This window comes from Canis lupus, chromosome 18, assembly GCF_003254725.2.
Source record: "Canis lupus dingo isolate Sandy chromosome 18, ASM325472v2, whole genome shotgun sequence".
NCBI lineage: Eukaryota > Metazoa > Chordata > Mammalia > Carnivora > Canidae > Canis > Canis lupus.
Window position 1 is genome coordinate 246,552 of NC_064260.1, and position 24,345 is coordinate 270,896.

Below are 24,345 nucleotides of genomic sequence, written 5' to 3' on the forward strand. Positions count from 1 at the left end.
GCGTCGGAGGCACGTCCGTCTTCCCTTCCGGTTGCTTACCTTCTGTTTCTCGTGGGGCTGGAGTCTCCAACTGTGCCCCTGCCTCGGCTGCCGGCTGCCCCGGGGTCCGTGCTGGGCTCAGAAGCGCGGCTCGGGGCTATGTCCCGAGGAACGATCCCCCGGTGGTGGCATTGGGCCGGGGGCCAGAGCGCTGGGGTCCTTCCATCACCTGCTGTTTGCAGAGCCTCTGTGCGCGCGTGCACCTGCTCCACGGCCGCAAAACAAAGCTTGGGTGCTAGCATGAGTGGGTGAGAAACAAAGGTGAAGGGGGCAGCTGCCCGGTGTGCTCACGGAGACGCCACGAAGGTTCCCCCAGGCCTCGCCTAGGCCGTCCCGTGGAGGCGGGACTTCAGAGGCAGCCCCTGGAAGGGAGCACAGGCTCCCATCACGGCGCTTCCATTTATATTTTTTAAGATTTTATTTATTTATGAAAGATGCAGAGAGAGAGAGAGGCAGAGACCCAGGCAGAGGGAGAAGCAGGCTCCCTGCAGGGACCCCGAGCCGCCCGGCCGCCCGGCCGCCCCGTAATTTCTGCTGTGATGTAATTGGCCTCTTGGTTTCCGTGGGGAAGGGACTCGCGCCTCTGGGTGCGTTTCTGTGAGCTGCGATCCGCGTCCGAGGCTGCGCTGCCAGGGCCGAGCCGTGTTCTGGGGGCTCCGGGGGCTCCGGGACCCGTCGGGGTGAGTCGGCATCTTGTCTGCAGGGTCCTCGCGACACGACGGGGCGGGGGCGGCTGGAGGAGGCCCCCCGGGCGTCGCCCTGGTGTCCGTGACCAAGGAGTACGAGCCCCACAAGGCGGCCATCCGAGACCTGAGCATCACGTTCCACAGCGACCAGATCACCGCCCTGCTGGGGACCAATGGCGCAGGGAAGACCACCGTCATGTGAGTCCCGCCCCACGCTCGTTGACACACGGGACAGACGGACGGCCCCGGGGCCTGAGCCGCTCGGCACTGGCGGTGGTGACCCACGGGGCCCCGGGACAGCGGGCGGGTGGGGTCCCTCGACCCCTCGCTCCCCGCAGATGCCGCACTGTATCTTCACGTGGGTCCTGGGGCGCCGCACCGTCCCCCCGCCACGCTTCCTTTCGCTCTCCTGTCTCTGGGAACTTGAATCGGGAGGGATGTCTGCAAGGTTCTCCACCGCCTGAGTCCCGGCTTGACTTCTGGTTTGGGGCCCAATGGCTCCAGATTTGATTAAAGAACCAGACCGTGGGGCTCGATCCCAAATCCGTGAGATCAGGACCTGAGCCAAAAGCAGGAGTCGGGGGCTCCACCCGCTGAGCCGCCCGGAGGCCCCTGCTTTGAGCTTCTAAAGCAAAGTAGCAAAATAACACACAGAAATCTCCAATAGAAGTCAAAAAAAGGGAAGTTTTGCTCTGTGCTCGGAGCTGAAGTCCAGCTGCCCATCCCGCCGAGCGTTCGCAGTGTCTCAGCTCAGGACGGGGAGCCCTCGGGCGCCCGGAGACGCGAGCCAGCGCCCCGCATCCCGCCGACAGCGGAGCGCGGGCGCCTGGGGCCTGCGAGTGCGTCGTCTCTCCTACCCCCAGGAGGCCTGAAGCCTGCGCGGCTCGGTCCCTGGGGAGGTTGGCGGAGCTGCAGCCTGTGCGGGCCGTGAGCTGGGCGCCGGCGCAGAGCACTTTCGGGAGCCGCGCCCTCCCTGGTGCCCTCGGGGCGCTGACGCTGGGGCTCATGGTGGCCGTGACGCATCGCCCCTGGGCGCCCGGCGCGGGGCTCTGGGGCCGTGTGCTCATCCTTACACCTGCTGTGGGTGGTGGCCGAGCTTACGTCCAGGTTTGCGGGGTTGTAGACGGGGCTGCTATGGTCCTCCCCACGGATACTCCTGCGTGGATGCACCTGTTAGTCTTGTGCATAAGCAGCCAGGGGCGGATTTGGGATTTGCTACGAGCTAGGGGCGGCGGGCGTGCCTATAAAGTCTCGGAACCGTGAGGACGGCCCCAAACCCCTGAGTAGTGAAGGTTCTGAGCGGGCAGCAGAGCCAGGCCGTCCCCCGGCTCCCTCTGACTGGGTCAGGGCGGCGAGCTTCCGCGGGGTCCCTGGAGGTCACACGTTCCACGTGCATGCAGGCCGTGGGGTGGCGGGCGGGCGGGGGCGCACCATGGGCGGCGGGCTCGTGCTCTGCTTGCCTCAGGTCTCCTCAGGTTTTAAAGATTTACTTATTGGAGAGAGAGGGAGCACAAACGGGGCGCAGCAGAGGGAGACGCAGACGCCCCCCTGAGCGGGGAGCCCCACCGGGGCTGGACCCCAGGACCCGGGTCGTAGGGGAGCCCGAGGCGGGTGCCTCGCCGACTCAGCCCCCAGGCGCCGGTTTCCTTACCTTGTAACGGAAGCTGGGTTCATGATCCTGAACGCCCGCGCGCCGGCATGTTCTAGGGGCTCAGGTTTGGGGCCGTAAGCATCGTCACGGGCCCCCACTTCCCAGGAGAAGCCAGCGACACTCCGCAAGCGCCGTGGGGTGCAGCCGGCGGCCCCCGGGTCTAGCATCCGGAGCGGCCGCTCGGGGCCCCGAGCTCACGCGCTTCTCCGGCAGATCCGTGCTGACCGGCCTCCACCCGCCCACGTCTGGGGCCGTCCTCGTCCACGGCAGGAGCCTGCACACGGACTTGGCCGCCATCAGGAGGGAGCTGGGCGTGTGTCCACAGCGGGACGTCCTGTTGGACAACCTCACCGTCCTCGAGCACCTGCGGCTCTTTGCCGCCATCAAGGCTCCACACTGGACCCAGCGGACGCTGCGCCGGGAGGTGAACAGGTCAGCGCCAGCCCTGCCTGCGCCCTCCTGCCTGTGACCATCCAGAGGCGGAGCCGGGCCTGCGGCAGCTTGACGACACCCGTGTCCCAGGCTGACCCTCCCGGGGGCTCCGGGTCGCTGCAGGGGCCAATGTGCAGGATGGCTGCAGGCTTCACGGCTTAAAATACAGACTCGTGGTCTGCACGTGGTGAAGGTGGAGTCGGGCGGCCTTCGGGGTTTTGTCCAGCCCTATAGCCCCGTGCTCGGCCTCTGGGTTCCCTGCCTCCGCCCCATGCAGGGCTTCTGGGTCCCCCCCGCCCGCCCTGTGCACAGCATCTGGGTCCCCTGCCCCCACCCCATGCATGACCTCTGGGTCCCCTGCCCCCGTGCAGTGCATGACCTCTGGGTCCCCCGACCCTGCCCCATGCAGGGCTTCTGGGTCCCCGCCCCCACCCCCACCCCAAGCAGGACCTCTGAGTCCTCCGACCCTGCCCTGTGCACAACCTCTGGGTCTCCCGACCCCACCCTGTGCACAGCCTCTGGGTCCCCTGCCCCCGCCCCATGCAGGGCTTCTGGGTCCCTCGCCCCCACCCCGTGCACAACCTCTGGGTCCCCCACCCCCACCCTGTGCACGGCCTCTGGGTCCCCCTGCCCCCGCCCCGTGCAGGGCCTCTGGGTCCCCCTGCCCCCCTTCCAAAACTCTCCTGTGTCTGAGACCTGGATGCCCACATGGCGCGCCCCTGGGAAGGAGCAGGGGACCTGTGTGCGCAGGAGGGCTGCTCTTATTTGTCCCTTGCTGGTGGCATTTGAGGGAGCGGCTCCTCTGGGAAGGCGGGTAGCTGTGTGTGGGCCGGGCCACAAGGTTTGTGCAGGTGGCCCCGTGGTGTGCGGTGGGTGGGCCTCTGCTTGCCCCCCTGCAGCATCCCACCGCGCCGTCCCATGGGCCCCCCCACCGTCCCACGGCCCCTCCCAGCATCCCACAGGCCCTCCACTGTCGCACGGCCGCCTCATCCCACGTGCCCCCGCAGTGCCCCATGGAAATCTAGGTCCCTTAAGAAAATACTCCTGGGAGGGGGACGACTGTTCTCCCCAAACAGCCCTGGGTGGGTCCTGCGGCCCCCGCGTCGCGGCCCGTTGGCGCAATCCCTCCGAAGGCCAGGGTGGCTGGGGCAGGGTCCCCGAGCGCCCGTGGCTTCTGGGCCTCGTCGGCGCCTCCGGTTTGCCGAGTCCCCAGTCGCTGGCGGTCCCGGCGGGTGGACGGAGCCAAGGAAGGCTTTAGGCGTTCGGGGACAAGAGCGAGGAGCTCTCCTTGCAGGACCCTGGAGGATGTGGAGCTGACGCGGCATCAACACACACAGACCCGCGTCCTGTCGGGGGGCATGAAGAGGAAGCTGTCCATCGGCCTCGCCTTCCTCGGCGCGTCGCGGACCGTGGTTCTGGACGAGCCCACCAGCGGGGTGGACCCCTGCTCGCGCCGCGGCATCTGGGACATCCTCCTCAAGCACCGCAAAGGTAGGACAGGGCGCCCTCCAGAGCGTCCCCGGAGGCCGCAGAGCCGCGTGGGGCCGGGTGCCAGCCCCGCGAGGACCCATCACTGCTTTCGGAAGGAACGGTCACAAAGGTGCAGGCGGAGCTGGTGCGTCGTGAAGTTTTTTCAAGATCTTTACTGCAGAGAGCGAGCGGGGCTCTCGTGGGGGGAGGCGACCTGAGGTAGGCCCCGCGCCGAGCAGGAGTCCGGGGCACCCCGTGACCCTGAGGTCACGACCTGAGCCAAAACCAAGAGTGGGGTGCTCGTGGGACGGAGCCACTGGGCGCCCCAGAGGCGGCGTCCTGCAACGTGTGCCGTGCTGGGCTCGCCCCCCGGGGCCGGTGTCCCTCTGTGACCGCCTGGCCCGCGTGATCTCCGCTGCACTGTCCCCGTCCGGGCTGCGCCTCCTCCTGGAATCTCAGGCTGCGGGGCGGGGGTGCGGCTGTGGCCGGGAACCCGCGTCCTGCGCTTGCTGAGGGAGCCTGGGTGCTCCCCGGGCACCTGCTGGGTGCTGACCCTGGGCCCCGCGCGTCTCCGCTGCTCTATCCCGTGTGTCTGGGTGACGTCAGGGACGGGCTCTGCCGTCTGCCTCTGTCTGTGACCCTGACACCTAAGCTGCGTGGACGCGGCCTTTCACGCAGAGACACTGTAATTGGGAAACACGTGGCAAGGACCGGGAGAGCTAGCTGGGTGCTGTCGGGTGCAGGAGTGGCTGGCGGGGTTTCCGCCCCGCTGCGCTCTCCGACCTTCTGTGTATGGAGATGCCTTCTGATGCCTCCATCTCCTGCGGGACATGGAGACCTGCTGCTTAAGACACAGAGAGGGGGCGCCTGGGGGGCTCCGTGGCTCAAGTCGTGATCCTGGGTCCTGGGGTCGAGGCCCGCGTGGGGCCCCTGCTCCCGGGGCACAGGGGGAAGCTCCCCGCTTGGACCGGACCCTGGGCCCCACCTGAGCTGTGAACGCGTCGCCCCAGGTCCTGGGGTCCTGAGCCGCAGCCCCCTCCGTCCTGCACCTGTTCGTGCGCCCTGGGGAGACACGTGGGAACAGAGGGGGAGCCCCGGGGTGGAGGAAACAGGTGGCGGCGACGGATGGGGGAGGTGATGGGATGCTCCAGGGTCTCCAGCCCGGGTTGTGGCATGCGCTGCCGGTGGAAATCTCAGGAGCACGACCTCCGTGGTTACCCCTCGTTTCCCGGGGCCCTTGGAGGGTGAGCGGTGACTCCAGGGTTCTAGGGAGGCTCAGGGAGGGCCCCGGGGAGCGGGCGCCGCGCTGACTGGTCGGCTCGAGGGCAGACGAGGCTGGCAGGGCCTGGGGGTGCAGAGTCACATCAGGGCGGTGGGGTCCCCGGGAAGAGCCCCGGACCCGTCCCCCGGCTTCCCAGCCGCAGGTACCCCTGGTTCCCCACCCCCACCCCCGCCCCAGGTACCCCTGGTCCCCCCCGTCCTGTCCCTGGTCCCCTCCCGCCCCTCACCCACCGCCGGTCCCCATGGGCGCCCCACCTCCCGGGATGCATCCACCTGCGCCCTGCCTCCTGGGATGCATCTGCCTGCGCAGCCTCCCGGGATGCATCCACCTGCTCCCCACCTCCCACGATGCATCTGCCTGCGCAACTTCCCGGGATGCATGCACCTGCTCCCCGCCTCCCAGGATGCATCCACCTGCGCCCTGCCCCCTGGGATGCATCTGCCTGCGCCCCGCCTCCCGGGATGCATCTACCTGCTCCCCGCCTCCTGGGATGCATCCACCTGTGTAGCCTCCCGGGATGCATCCACCTGCGCCCTTCCCCCTGGGATGCATCCGCCTGCTCCCCGCCTCCCGGGATGCATCCACCTGCGCCCTGCCCCCTGGGATGCATCTGCCTGTGCCCCGCCTCCCGGGATGCATCCACCTGCTCAGCCTCCTGGGATGCATCCGCCTGCGCTCCGCCTCCGGCCGGGCAGGCCGAGCACCTGGCTGCACCTGCGCTGCTCCTCGGGGTGTACCTGTTGGACGTGAGGGAGGGACAGACCCCCGAGCGAGCGTGTGGGGAAGCCCCAAGGTGCGCACGCCCCTGGCGTCTGTGGCTGCAGACCCGGGAGGGATGAGCGTCCCCGGGGCGTCCGGGGTCCTGCCCTTAGGGCCTCAGGACACGCAGGTGACCTGCGGCAGTGGTGTAGGGCCCTGCCGGTGGTGGGCGGGCGCTTGGTCAACCGCGGTGGGTCCTTACTGAGGCTGAAACGAGCAGGTGCAGGTGGGGGGCAGTGGGGGGCACATACCTTGGGAGGGAGGAGCGGGGAGGGGGCGTCTCGAAAAGCGATCCTTGTCCTTGAGGTTAGGGCGCGTCTTGAGGCATCCCAGCGTCCCCCCGAGGCCATCCCGGGTCAGCTCTGGACCCAATACACCTGTGTGGGGGGCGCACAGTCCCTTTCACTGTCTTCGTTAGACTATTCCTAAGTTTTTTTTTTTTTTAAGACTTTATCTATTAGAGAGAGAGAGAGAGAGAGAGAGTGCACGAGAGCAGGAGGGGGAGCAGAGGGAGGAGCAGCCTCCCCAAGGAGCAGGGACCCCTGGATCCCAGGACCCGGCGTCCCGCCCTGAGCCGAGGCCAGACGCTCCACCGCAGAGCCACCAGGCGTCCCCCCATTTTGGGGCACGTGTTCCTGTCCCTCTGCATCACCCCGTGCGCATCATTGGCCCCTCGGGGTCACCGGGGGGGGCGGACGTGGGGGAACAGCATCAGGTCCCCGGGGCGCCTGCCCCGAAGCACGGCCTCCAAGCTGTGGCTTGGGCCCTCCCGACCTTCGGGCTCAGTGTTTTCTGGTTTGGAGTCAGGGAGGGTCCTTGGATCGTCTCCGGGGCCCCCCTCACCCGCTGGGGCCGCCGAGCTGCGGGTCCTGACGCCGCTGTGTTGGGCCGCAGGTCGCACGGTCATCTTCACGACCCACCACCTGGACGAGGCGGAGGCGCTCAGCGACCGCGTGGCTGTCCTGCAGCAGGGCCGGCTGCGCTTCTGCGGGCCCCCCTCCTGCCTGACCGAAGCCTACGGCCAGGGGCTCCTCCTGACGCTCACCAAGCAGGTAGGGGGCGCGGGACGGTCGGGGCGCAGGGCAGCACCAGGCCCCGGGCCCCAGGGCAGGTGCAGGAAAGGCTGCTCCGGGGCCAGAGAGAAGCAGGATATGGGGACCACAGCGTCCCTGTGGGGGGCTCCTGGTGGTCCAGGGAGGGGGCTCGGCTACGGCAGCTCCCTGGTGGCCCCGGACGAAGGGGCTCACGGAGTCCCGGGTGCCCAGCAGCCCAGATCCCGGTCCCCCAGGGTGAGCCAGGTGGTTACCCTCTGGGGCCTCAGTGCATCCTGAGCACCGGGGGTGCAGGCGGAGTCAGAAGCCCCCACCCGAGAGAGTGCGGGGTCCTGGCCCAGATGCTCGGGAGCATTTTCCCACGGGGAGGGCCCATCGCGCAGGCGGATGCAGCAGGGCCCCTGAGAGGTCGTGTGGGTCGGGGTGCCGGGGTGTGGCCCTGCATTGAGCTTCCTCTAGCCTGGGCTGAGCATCCCGCTGTCCCGAGGTGGCTCGCTGCCTTGCTGGGGGGATCCCATTTCCCCGGGGACCAGCAGCCTCGCCCCTCTGCATATTTTAAGGGAAAACCTAAGATGTATCCCCCGAACGCCTGTGGCCTGAATGGTGCCTGTCATTTCAAGCGTGACGCGGGTGGTGGAGACTTGGCGCTCCGGGACTAAGCCCCCTTCCTTCCCTTCTCGGGGTAGCCTTCTGTGCTGGGGGCCGACGACTCGCAGGACCTCGCCCGGGCCACGGCCCTGATACAGAGCCACGTCCCACATGCCTTCCTCCGCGACAGCCGCCCGGGCGAGCTGGTCTACGGGCTTCCCCGGGACACGGACCGGGCCCGCTTCGGGGCGCTCTTCCGGGCCCTGGAGCACAACCTGCCCTGCCTGCGGCTCACGGGCTTCGGGATTTCAGACACCACGCTGGAGGAGGTACGGACCGACGGATGGACGGATGGACGGATGGATGGCCAGGCGTGCTGGCTGGGGGGGAGGGAGGCCGTGCACTGCGTGCGAGCCCCTGTGGAGTGTGGACGTGCCCTGTGAGGCGGGGTCGCTCTTTAAGGGAAGGATGCGTTTTGGGACTTGAGGCCTTGGGTGCCGTCAGGAGCCGCTAGGGGTGCAGACACCGTCGGTAGCTGGGGGGCCCCGTCCCCTCACATGGAGGGACACGCTCAGGGCACAGAAGGTCAAGCTTGTGAGCTCTGCTGGCTCTCGGGGCGCCCCACACGGCCCCGGGGCGCTGGGCGGGTGGCGGCACCCTGGCGGTGGTCTCTGCGCAGAGCCAGGCACGTCCTGCCGAAGGAGGTGGCCCCAAACCAAGGGCAAGCTTTGCTGGGGGGCCGTGAGGTCAGCCAGGCCCCCCCACCTGTGAGCTTACCTGGTCATCACTACAGGTGTGCAGATTTTGGGCGAAGATCTGGGGGCGCTGGGGCATCGGGGGCTCCGGCGTTTAGGCTTCCGATTCCCGACTGTGGCTCAGTGGCTCAGGTCACTGTCTTGGGTGGGGGACCCAGCCCCGGCGGCTCCGTGCTGGGCATGGGCCCTGCCTCCCTATGCCTCTGCACCCCCCACCCCGCCCCACACCTACTCTCAAAGCAAAACATAAAAATTCAACGGCGCAAGTTAAAATGTAGAAATCTGGGGAGGATCTGGGCCCCTGTTTCTTTACGGGTCGGGGATGGTGACGGGGCCCGAGAGGCCGTCAGGGCCTGAACCCCGGGCCGTGTGTTGGGGGGAACGGGGGTGACGACGCGTCGCCGGGGCGGGTGCAGGCCAGGAGGCGGCTGCATCCTCGGGGACACCGCAGCCAGGGCGGCCTTTGGTCGTGAGAGGTCGTGAACGTAGGGGGACTCAGCCTGTGCGTGTGGACGGCGTTCGACGCCCCAGACCCTGTCCCCCGTGACCGTGGCCGAGTCTCGGGGCTCAGAGAGGCCCGTCCCACCCCTGTCAGCAGGTCCCTAACCTCGGCCGCATGCCCCGGGCCTCAGCCCCCCTCCCACCTCGAGGCCCACCCGCCTGGGCCATCCGTGAGCAAGTGGGTGAGCCCATGGGCTTGGCGCCCTTGCAGGGTGGCCCGGGCCCGGCCACACCCGCGGGGCTTGTGGATACGCTGGACGGGCGTGAGCAGGGCCCCCGGGACACAGCCCCGGTGCAAAGGCCCGGCCTCCCTGCTCCCCGTGTCCTGCCAGTCGTGCCCCCAGGTCGGGTGAGCAAATGGCCTCATTAGCGAGGTTTGCCCGGTTCCCCCAGTAACTGATGGGAAGCTCTCTCCTTCCCTTCACCCCTCCCCTCACCGCACCCTCCTCCCCTCACCCTGCCTCCCTCCCTCCGACCCCCATCACTCCTCCTCCCTCCTTGTCCCTCTTACTCTCACCCCTTCCTCCCTCCTCCCAAGCCCTACTTGTGTCCCTCCCCTCCCCCCTCCCCTCCCCCTTCCTCTCTTCCTCTCTTCACCCTTCCCCTCACTCCTCCCCTTCCCGTCCCCCTGCCTCCCTCCCTCCCTCCTCTTCCTGCCCCCATCACTCCTCCTCCCTCCTCCTCCTTCTTACCCTCACCCCTTCCTCCCTTTTCCCCTAAGCCCTCCTTCCGTCCCCTCCCTCCCTCCCTCCCCCCTGAGTCCCTTCTGTCAAACCATCAGGCCTGGCTGGATTTCAGCCACAGCCTTGGACTACGTCAGGGGGACTCTGGAACAGGAAAGTAGGTGCTCTGCCTCCTACTCCTCTCGCTCCTTTTCCCCGTCAGAATCCTTAAGCCACTTGTCTCCGTCTCCGGCTCCGGCTCCGTCTCCGTCTCCATCGTAGGCCTTACTGAGCAGAAGCCCGACAGATCAACGGGCCTCGGCCGGGCCACAGCAGGCTGCGAGCGCGGAGCCCGAGGGGCCCGCGGTGGCTCTGTCACCGTCCGCCAGGGCCCCCGCGGCTGCCGCAGGACGCAGGGGCCACCCAGGCCTCGGGCAGCAGGGGCCTTCGCTTCTGACGGGGTTTTTCATGGAGGTAGAAGCTGAGGTCTTTGTAGCTGCTACGCCCGGGTGGCGATGACTCCCCTGTGGGGCGGCCCTCAGAGCCCCGCCTGCATCCCGGGTGGGAATCTGACTCCAGGCCCCGGGACCCACGAGGCTGCGCCCGGTGGGGCTGACGGCAGGGGCTCCACGCAGCCTGGGGAGCTCCAGCTGGACAGGGTCGCCCAGGAAATGCCCGCGGAGCTGCCCCTGGAGGGGTCCCGGGCTCCTGCCAGCCTCCTGGATGGGGGGACGGGGGACTCCCCTGGGGCCTCCACGCCCCCGACGGCTTTGGGGTCCCTCCTTCCCACACCCGGACTCAGTGACAGCCTGTGCTGGACCCCCTGCCCTGGGGACCCCCCTGCCCTGGGGAGACACCCGGCCCTGGGGGCCCCCTGCTCTCTTTCTAGATCTACCTGCCTGCCTGTCTATCTATATCTGTCTATTTGTCTGTCTGTTTTTCTGTTTATTTACTTGTCTGTCTATGTATCTACCTACTTGCCTGTCTACCTGTCTGCTTTTTATCTACTTGTCTATCTACCTACCTGCCTATCTGCCCTTCTGTGTGTCTGTCTGTCTATCTATCTAGCTATCTACCTACCTACCTACTTGCCTACCTGGTTACCTGGCTACCTACCTACCTACCTGCTTATCTGTCTTCCTGCCCATCTGTCTATCTACCTGCCCATCTGCCTATCTACCTGCTTATCTATCTACCTACCCATCTGTCTGTCTACCTGCCCACCTGTCTGTCTACTAGCCCCTCCTTATCCATTCATCCCCCGTGGACCCTGGCACTTGGGCTGCTGCACACAGTGCTGCAGGGAGCAAAGGGAGCACAGGGAGCAGATGCCTCTTCAGTAGAGACTTTTCATTTCCTTTCATTTCCACCCAGAGGTGGAAGTGCTGGGTCACGTGGTAATTCTATTTTTAATAGAATTCATTTTAATAGAATTTTCGAGGACGTCCATGCGTGTTCCGGAGTGCCTGCCTGGGTTCCCGTCACCACCGGCAGCGCACGAGGGGTCCTTCCTCCCCATGTCCTTGCCCACGCCTGTGATTTCTTGTCATTTGGACGACAGGCGTTCGGACGGGAGTGGGGTGGTGTCTCCCTGTGGGTTGGACTCGTATCTCCCTGCTGACGAGGGACGGCGCGTCTCTCCAGGGGTCTGTTGGCCGCCTGCGTGTCTTCCCCTGAGAAATGTCTATTCAGGTCCTTTATCCATTTTTTTAAAGATGATTTATTTATCTGTTTGGGAGAGAGAGAGAGTGGGGGAGGGGAAGGGGAAGGGAGTCTCCACCAGACTCCCTGCTGACGTGGGCTCGATGCCTCGACCCTGAGATCACACCTGAGCCAACATCCAGATGCTTGCCTGACTGAGCCACCGGCCGCCCCTGCCCCTTCTTAACTTGGATCGTTCATACTGTCACCGTCGGACGCAATGTCATCATCTGTCTCGTTCTTACTCAATTTGTGTGATGGATTCACTTAAACGTCAGGAAAAGCGATGTGACCTGCCCTCATTTGGTTTTCCTTTGACTTTGGAAACTGGAGCTAATTGCAGGGAATCCAGAAGATGAGATGAGATGGGAAACGGCTTCCGGGCAGGGTCCTGCAGGAGGCCGGGTGGGTGTGTGGGGTCCTGTGCGTGGCCTGGGGCCCTTCGCCGCCACCCACTCCGGCCTCCCCACGTTACCCCGAACCGCAGGCGAGTAGCTGGGTCTGAGCGGCGTGGTCCGCGCTCCGACGCCTTCCCAGGGCTGCCGCGGGCCGCGCTCCTCTTCCTAGGGTTTACCTGTTGATTTACGGGAGCCAGTGGCAGCGAGCAGGGGAGCGGCAGAGGGAGAAGGAGAGACTCAGGCGGGCTCCACGCTCCCGGGGGCTCGATCCCGGGGCCCTGAGGTCACCACCCGAGCCGAAATCAAGAGGCAGGCGCTCAACTGACTGAGCCCCCCTGGGTGCCCCCAAATAAGTCTTCATCAGTGCGCTCGGTGAACGCTGGCGCCTGGGCTGCGGTGCCTCCTCCTGGGCCAGGAGCCGCGCTGCTGTCGCTGGGCCGGGCTGACGGCAGACTCAAGTGACCATCGGGACATGGTGCTCCGGAGTCCTCCTTCTCCCCCTCCTCCTCCTTATCCCCTCCTCCTCCCTTTCCTCTCCCTCCTCCTCCTCCCCCCTCCTCCTCCCCTTCCTCCTCCTCCTCCCCCTCCTCCCCTCCTCCTCCACTAGTATATCCCCCTCCTCCTCCTTATCCTCCCCCTCCTTCTCTCCCCTCCCCCTCCTTCTCCCCCTCCTCCTCCTTACCCTCGTTCTCCCCCCTCCTCCTCCCCGTCCTCTTCCTCTCCTTCTCCACTCATCATCCTTCTCCTCCCCCTCCTCCCTCTCCACTCCATACGTCATCCCCTCCTCCTCATCCCGCTCCTCTTCCCCCTCCCTCCTCCTCCTCCCCCTCCTCCTCCTCCTCCTCTTCCTCCTCCTTCTCCTCTCCCTCGTCCTCCTCGTCCTCATCTTTCTCCTCCTCCTCTTCCTCCTCCACTCCTTACGTCCCCCTCCTCCTCCTCCACTGGCCCGGCTTCTCTCAGGACCGGCCATGGAAGCTTCCCTTGGGCAAGTGCCATCCTTCCACTGTGTACAAACACGCCCACCGCTCGCGGCAGCTCCGTTATGTGTCTTACTCTTACCATTTATCATAGAGGAAGCTAAGTCGGAAGCAGAATCCTTTTCCCCAGGTGGCGCGCTGGCACCACGGGGCAACAGTCATTAATTGCCATCATGGTTGGTGCTGGTGGTCTTGAGGTTTGCATCTCTTCCCGGGGTTGCTGGGAGTTGGCAAGGGGCTACCTTCTAGTACAAGTAGCTGACCAGAGCTGATGAGACCTCGAGGCCCTTTACTCCGGAGGATGTCGGGTTTCTCTCCGATCTCCGTCCCATCATGTGGGATGAGATCGTGCGCCCCTCACCCCGCAGGCTTGCTTGCCAGCTCCCTGCAGGCTGGAGGCTCCTCAAGGCACCCACAGACAGTCTGTACTTGTGCATTTATCTTCTTAGATTGGCAGAGTCGGAGGGTGCAGCCTGCACAACCGCGGGCGAGGTTTTATTGTGTGCAAGCCCTCTCCCGCTGAACTTGCGCGGCTCATCATGGCTCGCCTGCTCCCGAGACTGTGCAGCCAGTGCTCTGGGCGCCGGGTCCCGAGCCTACAGGTGCAGAGCTGGCTGGGTCTGGGCAGGGAGCCTCGCCCTCGTGCCCGGTGCCTGGCTTTTCCCATGGCGGAGGCCGCTGCAGGCTCATGCACACCAAGCGCAGCCTCATGCACATGCCCTCAGGTCCCCTGGGCCCGGGCGACCTCAGGTGTGGCTCTCGGCTTGGATCGCCACCCTGGCTCAGGTGGCTTCTCACCTCTCGCTGTCCTGGGATGTGAACACACGAAAGCTGCACTCCTGCTTCCAGCTCCAACTAAGCGGGGACCTCAAGCCGTGGCTGGAACCAGCCGCTGCGGGCGCGTGGGCTGCCCGTGGGAGCCACGTCGGGGGGATCCTTACACGAGGCTTCCCACCCGTGCTGGACCAGCTGAGAGACCAGTTTCTGGGCTCACGTCCGACTTCCCGAGAGGCTGCGGCGGCCACAGACGCGGGTTGCGCTGGACGCACGCTGCTAGTGGCACCTCTGTCTGCCTGCCCGCTCCTGCCCTCAGTTGGCCCGGCGTCCGGCTTCAGTGCCCGCGGGCCCGTGGTCAGCGCTCCCCTGTCTGTGGAGCCAGGGGCGGCCTACGACCCGCAGCCGAGGGCCAGGCCAGTGCCGGGAAAGGCACTGAGGCACGGGTGTGCGTGTGCTGTACGCTGTCCTGGGGGCCTCTCCGCGCAGCTGACGCCAGGAACACCAGCACGTTGTGCACATGAGTCTGGATAACAGGAAACTTGCTTTTTCATTTTCCAAAAGGTGTTCCTGACGCTGCTGCAAGGTTCTAAGAAGCCGTCGGCGGCCGAGCGGGCGCGGTGGGACCAGAGGCCCCCAGAGCGGGCTCGGGGCTCCTGTAAGTATGCGGTGTTGCTTTGCGCTGTAAGCACGGGGCACACGCACCCGCATCCTTCCCCGGAACCCCTCGGTGGAAGGGGCCCGGACGGCGCGACCGGGAGGCAGGGCCCGTGCAGATGCAGAAGCCCGCAGCTCTCGTCCAGCCTCGTACAAGACATGGCTGTGTTGAGGGCAGCTCACTCTCGGCTTCAGAACCGAGTTTACTGTATTAGCAGTTTCTCCGCACGTAAAATCGGAGTCATGACAACCTCTCCTCTTGTCCCCGCTCGCTCCGAACGGTCCCATCCAGCCTTGTTCTCGGGGCGCCGAGGGTGAGCGGGCGCTTTGCTGGGAGTGGGTTCCCGTGGAGAGAAGCCCAGGCAGGAGCTTCGCCTTCTTGGAGCTTCCATCCCCCCCCGGAGCTCAGTGTGGACCTGAGGCACATGCGTTGCATAGACACCGACGTCGGGCCAACCCCAGGCTCGGCCTCTGGCTGAGTGGCTGCAGCGCCAGCAGATCGGGTGCTCGTAACAGGCAGGCACGCGCCCCGGGTGGACCAGGGGACCCGCCTCCCCCCTTGGAGACCCCAGTCCGACAGCAGCACGGAGGCAGGGATAAGTAGCAGCAGCTGAATGCGTCAGAGCCCATATCGGGGGTTCTCGGTGCCCCACGCTCATCAGCAGCACGTGACAGTTGTTTGCCCCATGTCCCAGGGCCAAAGAAACCCCAAACCCCAGCAAACCTGAGGCTTTGCACCTGCTATGTGGGGGTTTCTCATCGTTCTTTAAAATCCTTTTTAAGATTATTTACAAAGGGGATCCCCGGGTGGCTCAGCGGTTTAGCGCCTGCCTTTGCCCCAGGGCACAATCCTGGAGACCCGGGATCGAGTCCCACGTCAGGCTCCCTGCATGGAGCCTGCTTCTCCCTCTGCCTGTGTCTCTGCCTCTTTCTCTCTGTGTTTATCAAAGTAAATAAATAAATAAATCTTTTTTTAAAAAGATTTATTTATATATTTGTTGGAGAGAGCACAGAGCTAGCCAGAGAGTGTGCAGGACAGGGGAGGCAGTGAGCGGGAGCCCGGGCAGGGCTCGAACCAGGACCCTGAGACCACGGCCTGAGCCAAAGGCCCTCTGAGCCCCCAGCGCCCCCTTCTCTGCGGTTTTAATTCGCTGTTCCCCGATGACCCGCGGCGTCAGGCTTATCTCTCGTTTGAGCAGTTTTACTGAGATAGGATCCATCCACCTCACAGCTCGCCCATTTAAAGCGTACAGCGTGGCGGCTTGTGGCTTGTTCGGAGTTGTGCGGCCGTCCCCCCGTCGATTTTAGGAAAGAAACAGGGCATCAGCTTAGCCATCCGCTCCCATCCTCCCGGGTGACTGTGACCCGCCGTCCTTCTGTACAGATTTGCCTCTTCTGGGCACCGCACGTAAATGGGATCATGTAACACGTGAGCCTTTTTGACTGGCTTTTTTTTTTCCACGTAGCATCGTGTTTTCAAGGGTCACGCATGTAGCGCGTGTTCGTTCTTTGGATTTGCAAACGGTCTTCGTCTGTATGGATAGATCACGTTTTGCTTGTCTGTTCATTTGGCTGGTTTCCAGTTACGAATGCGCCACTGTGAACGTTTGCATGCAAGCTTTTTTTTTTTTTTTAAGGATTTTATTTATTTGACAGAGAAGGAGAGAGGGAGTTGAGGGAGGAGCAGAGGGAGAGGGACAAGCAGGCTCCAGGCCTGGCACGGCGGCAGACGCAGGGCTCGATCCCACGACCGTGAGGTCATGACCTGAGCTGAAATCAAGAGTCGGAGGCTTAACCGACAGACCCCGGCGCCCCTGTGTGCAGGCTTTTGCAGGCGTGTGTCTCCTGGGGTAGGTGCCAAGGAGGGGAACGGCTGGCTCGTGCGTTTACCCGTGTGACGGACGGGCCTCCACGCCGCGACCTACGCTCCGCACCCCGCGGGTGGGACGTGGGCTCCTGTTCTGCGCTGGCGCTCCAGCACCTGAGGTCGCTAGCGGGGGCCGAGGCATGTCGGGGTGCGGACGCTAGCTCCTGCGGTTGGACTTGCGGCCCCCGATGACCGAGGCCGCCGAGCACCTTTTCCTGAGCTCACCGGCGTTCGCGCATCCTCTTGGGAGAAACGTCTCTTCTGCTCCCTTACCCGGTTCTAGGACTCGGCTGACTTGGCCTCTGAGGTTGCCAGAGTCTTTTCTTACATGAGAAGTGTGGTCCTACCCGTGGGCTTTCCAGAGATGCCGTCTGTGACGCTGTGGAAGTTTCTGTTTCTGGTTGATGGGAGGGTTTATCGTGACACGCGGAGAGCAGTAGCCGGATGCTTTCCTGCACCTGTTGAGACGGTCGTGTGGTTTTCTTGGCCTTATTTATTGATGTGACGTAGGAATTGATTTTTAGTTGTTAAAGCAGCATTTCATTGGCCAACTCAGGCAAATCCCACTTGGTTTCATGGTATAGGATTCTTTTTTTTAAATATTTAATTTATTTATTCATGAGAGACCCAGAGAGAGAGGCAGAGACACAGGCGGAGGGAGAAGCAGGCTCCATGTGGGGAGCCCGATGCGGGACTCGATCCCAGGACCCCGGGGTCACGCCCTGGGCCCAAGGTAGATGCCCAACCGCTGAGCCACCCGGGCTCCCCATATGATTTTTTTAATAGACCGATAGATAGGATTTGGGGGTATTTTTTGGGGGGGTTGAGTCTGTATTTGTAATAAGCATTGGCCTGTGGCCTGTCGTGTTTTACGTGTTGATGTCTTTGTCTGGGATTGCTATCCCGGTGTTACCCCATAGGATGAGTTGGAATGTGTTTCGTCCTCCTCCTCCTAGTTTTTGCAAATGTTTGTGAAGAATTCATTCTTCAGATGTTTGGTGGAATTCACCAGTGAAGCCATCTGAGCCTGAATTTTGTTTGTGGGTTTTTCTTTCTTTCTTTCTTTTATTTATTTTATTTTATTTTATTTTATTTATTTTATATTTTATTTATTATTATTATTTATTTATTTATTTATTTATGTATGTATCTTTTATTGGCGTTCAGTTTGCCAACATATAGAATAACACCCAGTGCTCATCAATAATTTTATGTATTTATTTGTGAGCAAGCGAGCGAGCATGGGGGTGCGGGGGGGTGGGGATGAGCAAAGGGAGCAGCAGAGACCCCCACTCAGGGCTTGACCTCAGGACCCGGAAGCATGACCTGACTTGAAGGCAGATGTTTAACCAGCTGAGCCACGCAGGTGCCCCAAGATCTTTCTTTTATACCAGCGTTTACAGCTGTAGATTCCCCTCTGTACACCCCTTCCATGGGTCCCTTAGTTTTGGGATCTTGTTATCTTCACTTTTATTTATTTATGAATATTTACTAACTTCCCCTTTGGTTTCCTGTTTGATTCATTGTTTATTTAAGATTATGTTTTATTTATTTATTATTTATTTATTTAATTTATTTTTTAATTTAAAAAGTGTGTGTTTTTTTAAAGTGTGTTTCTTTAATTTATTTTTATTTTTTAATTTAAAAAGTGTGTTTGTTTAATTTATTTTTTTATTTTATTTTATTTATTTATTTTTTTAACTTAAAAAGTGTGTGTTTGTTTAACTTGCCTCCACACCCATCGTGGGCCTCAAACCTCTTACCCCCCAAGAGATCCAGAGTTGCCTGCTTTTCCAGCTGAGCCAGCCAGGTGCCTCTGAGTTTATGTTTTTAAATCTCCATGTTTTTACGGGTTTCCCAGATTTCTTTTTTCAGTAAAGTCCAATATCATTCTATGGGGACCAGAGGGGGAAATGCTGTATACTTTTAAGTCTTTTTTTATTTATTGAGGCTAGTTTTATGGGCCAGCATATGGCCCATCTAGATGTCCCAGGGCTCTTCAGTTGCCTGAATCACCCTCTGTCTCTCCCTGGTGGGAGGCCTGTGGCCAAGAAGCTCCGTGGTCTTGCTCCCTGCTGTGTCTCCTTGACCCTTTAGTCTGTGCTCACGCTGCATCTGAGGAACTGCTTCCTGGGAACTTCAGGGAACTTCCTCCGACGCTGGGAGTGCTCCTCCATTAGCTCAAATCCAGGTCCTTTTGAGATAATTGCTTCTGTTTGTGGTTCTGCAGAGAGGGTGGGGGGGCAGAGGAGACCACCCCACGACGCTTCCTAGAAGCCCTCTGGTTTAGTCGAATAGATCTGTGAGGTTCGTTCACAATTTTCATTCTGTTCTTTTTTTTTTTTTTTCTTAATGTAGAAGGCTTATTAGTGCAAGAAAACGCCAAATGGTTGATAAATAAATGAGTGAATTGTTAATATTTATTTACTCACTCACCTGTTTACTGGGGTACAACATGCATGATGGGAATTTCACTGTCTTGAGGTGCACAGTTGCGGCGTCAAGTATATTCACGTTATTTCGTGGCCATGACCGCCATCCATCTCCAGGGCTCCTTTGCTTTCTCCAACCAAGACTGTGCACAGTGATCACCAGCTCCCCTTCCCCCTCCCAGCCCCTGGGGCCCCCATGCTCCTTCCGGTCTGTATGAACTCCACTCTTCCAGATCCCTCGTACGGGGTATCCGTCCTCTTGTGGTTGGCTTAGTTCAACCAGCATAACGACTTCAAGATTCATCCTCCGTGTGGCCAGTGTCAGAATTCGTCAGATGCATGAGGCAGAGAATGTGGGAAGGGTCCCAGAGTTTGCAGCCTCTCCTGGAGCCGCTGTCCCTGAATTTCCAAGTAGTCACCAGCCTGGAAGCTCTCTGAACCCCATCCTTTCGGGTTTTCATGGGGCCTTTATGACGCACGCATGATTAAATCATTGCCTATTGGTGATTGATTCGACCCCCAGCCCCCCTCTGGTCCCTGGCCTTCGAGGGGAAGAGAATGAAAGTTCCAGCCCTGCATGTAGGTGGTGGTTCCCCTGGCCCTTAGCTGGCTTCTCAGTCACCTCCGTAAGCTCATTAACACAACAACAGACACGCTGTTGCTCTAATCATCTTGGAAAACCCACAGGTCCTAGGAGCTTTGCAAGAAGCAAAGAGCAGATGAACATTCCTTGTGATAAATCGCTGCGACGCACCACCAACCCGTGCTGTCATCCAGCTTGTTGGCAGAACTCAGTTCCTTGTGGTTTCAGGACTGAGGTCCACACGAGCTGGCTGGCGGGCTGTTGGGTTTGCTCTCAAGGTCCTACGGGGCACCCTGGAATCTTAGCCACGTGGTCCCCTCACAACAGGACGTGTTTCTTCTACAACTTCCCGTGGAAAAATCCCCGTTTTGATCAACTTAACAAATTAGAGACTAGATCCGCCAAAGCTCTTCACCTTTCCTTCTGAACGCTGTGATCCAGTCGTAAGAGTGACAGTCAGGTGTTCGAGGACTTACCCACGCTTGAGGGGAGGGGATTGGAACCTTCCAGGAAGTAGGAGTGACTGGGGCTGGTTTAGACTTCTCCCTACCAAAAATTACTACAATACGTTAAATTCCCCTTCATGCTTATCATCCGTGTGAGTTTCTTGTTTTACGACATGGTTGTCGCTTACCTGTGCTTGTGAATGTTTTATTTTTGAAGAACCGTGTTTTACATTTGTTTCGCTGACTTCCATCGTATCACAAATGGCGTATTTCTTGGTCGCACAATCAGACGCCTTCTTCCATGGCACACACCTGTGTCACCACCTCCTGGGTCAAGGTAGGACGTTCCCAGCGCCTTGCCCGGCCCCGCCGCCCTCTCCAAGTCAGACCCCCGGCCCCGTGGTGATGCTCTCACCTTCCAGTGATCGTGCGTTTTATTGAATGTCGTATAAACGGCATCATCAAGTTTGCACAGGAGTCTGTGTTTTTTTCTTTATATTCTGTCTCTCAGATCCATCTATGTTATTGCTGTGTCATTTCTACTTAGTCATATTCTGCTGAGCATACACTTGTTCTCTCTTGCACCGAGTATGTATAGATTGTACTTCGACTGTGCATACACATTATTTTCCCTTTTTATTAGCATTTTACCTAAAGGGTTTTGCCTCTGAGCATTCATTTATTTTTAAGGTACATTAGTTAATGACTTTCTCATGTAAGAGCGAATTTAAAGAAAATATGATTATGTTCTCATAAACATTTTGTCATCATTGAGAACTCAGGGTGATTTACATTGGAAGTGCAATGCCTACATACATCCTCTTCATTATGGTTATGCACCTGTTTCCCAAAAAAATGATAATTTCATGTTCTGAGTTTGGGGAACATTATGAAAATCCATGCAAATATGTTAGAAATAAAACATGTGCCAAAGAAGCTAATGTTATGTGAAAAAAAAAATGGTACTTTAAATCGAAAAAAGAACCCCGAGGGAAGGAACATTATAGTGTCTTCTATTACCGTTGTAAAATATGATATAAAAAATGCAATTTTATTTATCATTCAAATTACAAATTATGGAACTGGAAAATACATCATTAAAAAATCTATTTAAGTGTTTCATTACTAAAAAAAGACGTGAGACCAGGAGGCATTAAGACAAATTTGGTATGAGATTTCCTTGCATTTGCCAATTTTATTGTATTCTGAAATCCTCCCATGAAGCTCCACAGGAGGCATCCACCTAAGTGAAATTTATATCATTTAGCAGCTAGAACTTTATCAAAATGCTCGATCAGGATTTGGGAGAGAGCGAGTGCCAATGTCTTCTGGGTAAAGTGCTTTCGTGGCTTTTTGGCGACGGCGGCGTGATCCACACTAGAGAGAGGAAGTTTCTAGAATCACTTACACAGATCTTTCCTCTCTCCTTGGTGCTCTCAGATATTACTTTTTTGTTAGGATTCCTTTGTGGACACTGAGCTGTAGGAACTTGGCTGATTTGCCCAAACCCTGGCGGCTCCAACAGGACCCCCCCCCTGCAGGCACAGCCCCTGCTCCTGCCCTCTCCCTGAGTCTCTCCCTTTTCTGCAAAGCCCCCCAATGCGTGCTGCTCACGGCGTCTGGAAGAGGCATGAGTAACCGGGCCAGCTCCTTGCATGATCTCACATCGCAACGACGACCTGCAGAATTTGTTAGAGCGCAGATGACGGAGCCTCGGCCCCCGACTTTCTGATTTGGTGGTTCCTGGGGGGGGCCCGAGAACCTGCATTTCTCCTAGGCTCCCGGGCCATACTGTGGGCCCAGGCAGCACCCGTTGACACCCTCCGCTGTGGTGGGATAGCCAAAGGAGAATTCTATTTAGATTCACGAATTCTGGGTCTTTCTCCCGATTCTCAGCAGCGCAGGCGTGTTGTGCGCTGAACTCTGCCCCCCAGATTTGCATGTTGAGCTCCTGGTGCCTCAGCATGTGGAGATACAGGATCTTTGAAAAGGTAATTAGGGTAAAAATGAGGTGATACGAGTGTCCTAACCCCGTCTGACTGGCGTCCCCATAAGAAGGGGAGCGTGGGCAGCGGGGCGGTGAGCCCGCAGCGGGAGGGCCTCGGGGGCGCGGAGGAGGAGGCCTCAAGGGAAGCCAGCCTGCAGGCAGCACCCCGATTGGACTCCCAGCCCCCTGAGTGAGATGTCGACGTCTGCGTGGAAGCGGCCAGGCTCGACGGGGCAGGACAGTCCACGTGGGACCACGCGCACCCAAGGGCCCGGTTACTAGACCCTCTGTGCCTACGCCGGCCCCACGTGGGCTCGGGTCGCGAGGCCCCGGTCTCAGCTGCCCCGAGCGGTTAGTGACCCTTCGTCCCTATTCCTGGGGCTGGTTTCCTGTCACCCACACGATGCTGTCTGCTTTCTGCCGGGAATCCTGCGCTTCAGCGACCTACAGGTGCAGGCTGCGTAGCAGGTCCTTGGTGACCGTTGGCAGCACCACCTGCGCCAGCCTGGTGTGCTGCTCCCTGCTCTCGGAGGGCCTCCTGCACCCTCCCAGCGGCCCCGGCCCCGCAGAGGATCCGGGGAGCCGGGCTGAGAGGTGTCGTGGGAGGGCTGCGGCTCCCGGGAGCCGTGCTCACAGCTCGTCCTCCAGGAAAACAGTCTAAGAGAACCCGAGGCGCAGGGAGTGGGTCTCTGGAGCTGGAACTGCACCTGCTGCACGCGTCCCCGAGTACCCGCACCCAGCGCCCGGCCACCACCACACTACTGCGCAGGAGCTGCACCGTCTCAGATTCCTCAGATGAGTGGGATCAAGGAGCATCTCGCACGAGCCATCGCGTCGTCCTCGTGGCAGCAGGTGTCACTTTCCATCCTATTTAAGGCTGAACAACGTTCCATTCTATAGACGTGTGCACGTGCATGTTCTCTTCATCCATCCACCTGCTGCTGGAGTCTGGGCCCTTGTGTATGGTACGTGGCCCTGTGGAATGACGGCCCTGGATGGCATCTCCTTGAGGTCCTGATTTCGTTTTTTTTTTTTTTTTTTTTGATATATACCTGGAAGAAGGATTTATGGATCATGCGGTAGTTGTTATTTTTTTTTTATGATTTTTAAAATTTATTGTGGAGAAAGAGAGTGAGTTCACAAGCAGGGAGAGGGGGTGAGGGAGAGAGAGAATCTCAAGCAGACTCCCTGATGAGGGTGGAACCCCATGTGGGGCTCGATCCCATGATCCTGAGATTGCGGCCGGAGCCAAAACCAAGAGCTGGGGCTCCGCTGACGGAGCCCCTGGTGGTTCTTGTGGAAGGCCCTTCGCAGCCGCCACGCAGCGGCTGCCCCCGTTTGCGTTCCCGCCAGTAGTGCAGGAGGCATCGGGCTTCTCATTCCCAACGAAAGCTTCTGCACAGCAAAGGATTTCTTAGGATGAAAAGGAAACCCACTGATTGGGGAAAAAGTATTTGCAAACCGTATATCCAATAAGGGGTTCATATCCGAAAAAATCTAAGGAGCTCCTCGAACTCAATAGCAGAAAGATAAGCAACCCAAATAAAAAATGGGCAAAGTGCGAGAACAGACATATTTCCAGAAGAAACACCCAGATGGACAACAGGTGCGGGCAAGATGCTCAACATCATGTCCTCAGATCCCAGCCACAGCGGGGCGTCACCTCACCCCTGCCAGGGTGGCCATCATCAGAGGGAGAAAAAAAGAGAAAACTTGGACGCTCATTAAAAGCGCAGAGTGTTAGGTCCAACTTCGTGACTTTTGGTTCTGAGGCCCACACATCTGCGGGTTGGAACAAGCACCCTGGCTTCCCTGGAGCGGGTGGGCCGTGGCCACCGCTGCGAGAGCCCCGGGGACAAGCCCGGCAGTGTGGTCCAGCTCAGGGCAGGCGATGCTCGCAGATCTGCCTGCTTCCCAGAGGGTCTGGGCGGCGATGTTGGCCTGTGTCGGGCTTTGCCCTGGCCTGCTTGTCTCTTCCCTCCCCTCCCTCCTCTCTTCTTCCCTCCCTCCTCCCTCCTCTCTCCCTCCCTCCTCCCTCCCTCCTCTCTCCCTCCCTCCTCCCTGCCTCCCCTCTCCCTCCTCGCTCCTCCCTCCTCTCTCCTTCTCTCCCTCCCTCTTCCCTGCCTCCCCTCTCCCTCCTCCCTCTCCTCTCCCTCCTCTCTCTCCCTCCCTCCCTCCATCCCCTCCCCCCTCCTCCTGAAGCCTCACCCCCCAAGTGAGGGAAATGTCTCCGCTCTGGTTTGCCAGCACCAGGTTACCTGCACTCCGCTCTGCCTCCCACCCTCGGATCCTCACCTTTCGCCCCTGCTTGCTACCCCGGTGCTGATGGAGGCTGGGCAGCGGGTTATCTGAGTGCCTGCAGCCTTCAGAGCCGCTCCAGGCCCTGCTGCCTGGAGGCTGGGCCGGGCTTCCACCCTCAGTGCTGTCTCTGCTCCGTCCGCCTTTCCTCACAGCTCAGGAGCCGCGGCCCCTGCAAGCAGCGTGGGAGGCCGCGTGGGGCCAGGTCACCCACCGTGGAGCTCGCGGCAGGTGCAGCCCCCCCACAGGTGGGCTACGAGTGCACACAGGGCAGGTGCCCGAGTGGCTGCTCCCTCGGGGCTGAGAGGGGTCGGGAGGACGCAGGAGGCTCGGGGCTGCGGGCCAGCG

At 60.5% G+C, this 24,345-nt stretch overlaps 1 protein-coding gene across 1 annotated transcript in view; it reads left to right on the forward strand.

Annotated features, from left to right (window-relative positions):
• Positions 1–24,345, forward strand: part of ABCA13 (ATP binding cassette subfamily A member 13) — a 188,739-nt gene that overhangs the window by 80,506 nt on the left and 83,888 nt on the right. Inside the window, exons 29-34 of the mRNA XM_049096779.1 lie at positions 743–923; positions 2,590–2,808; positions 4,103–4,299; positions 7,214–7,371; positions 8,058–8,288; positions 14,292–14,385. Coding sequence (XP_048952736.1) covers positions 743–923; positions 2,590–2,808; positions 4,103–4,299; positions 7,214–7,371; positions 8,058–8,288; positions 14,292–14,385 — 1,080 coding nt within the window. The remainder of the gene's footprint in view (positions 1–742; positions 924–2,589; positions 2,809–4,102; positions 4,300–7,213; positions 7,372–8,057; positions 8,289–14,291; positions 14,386–24,345) is intronic.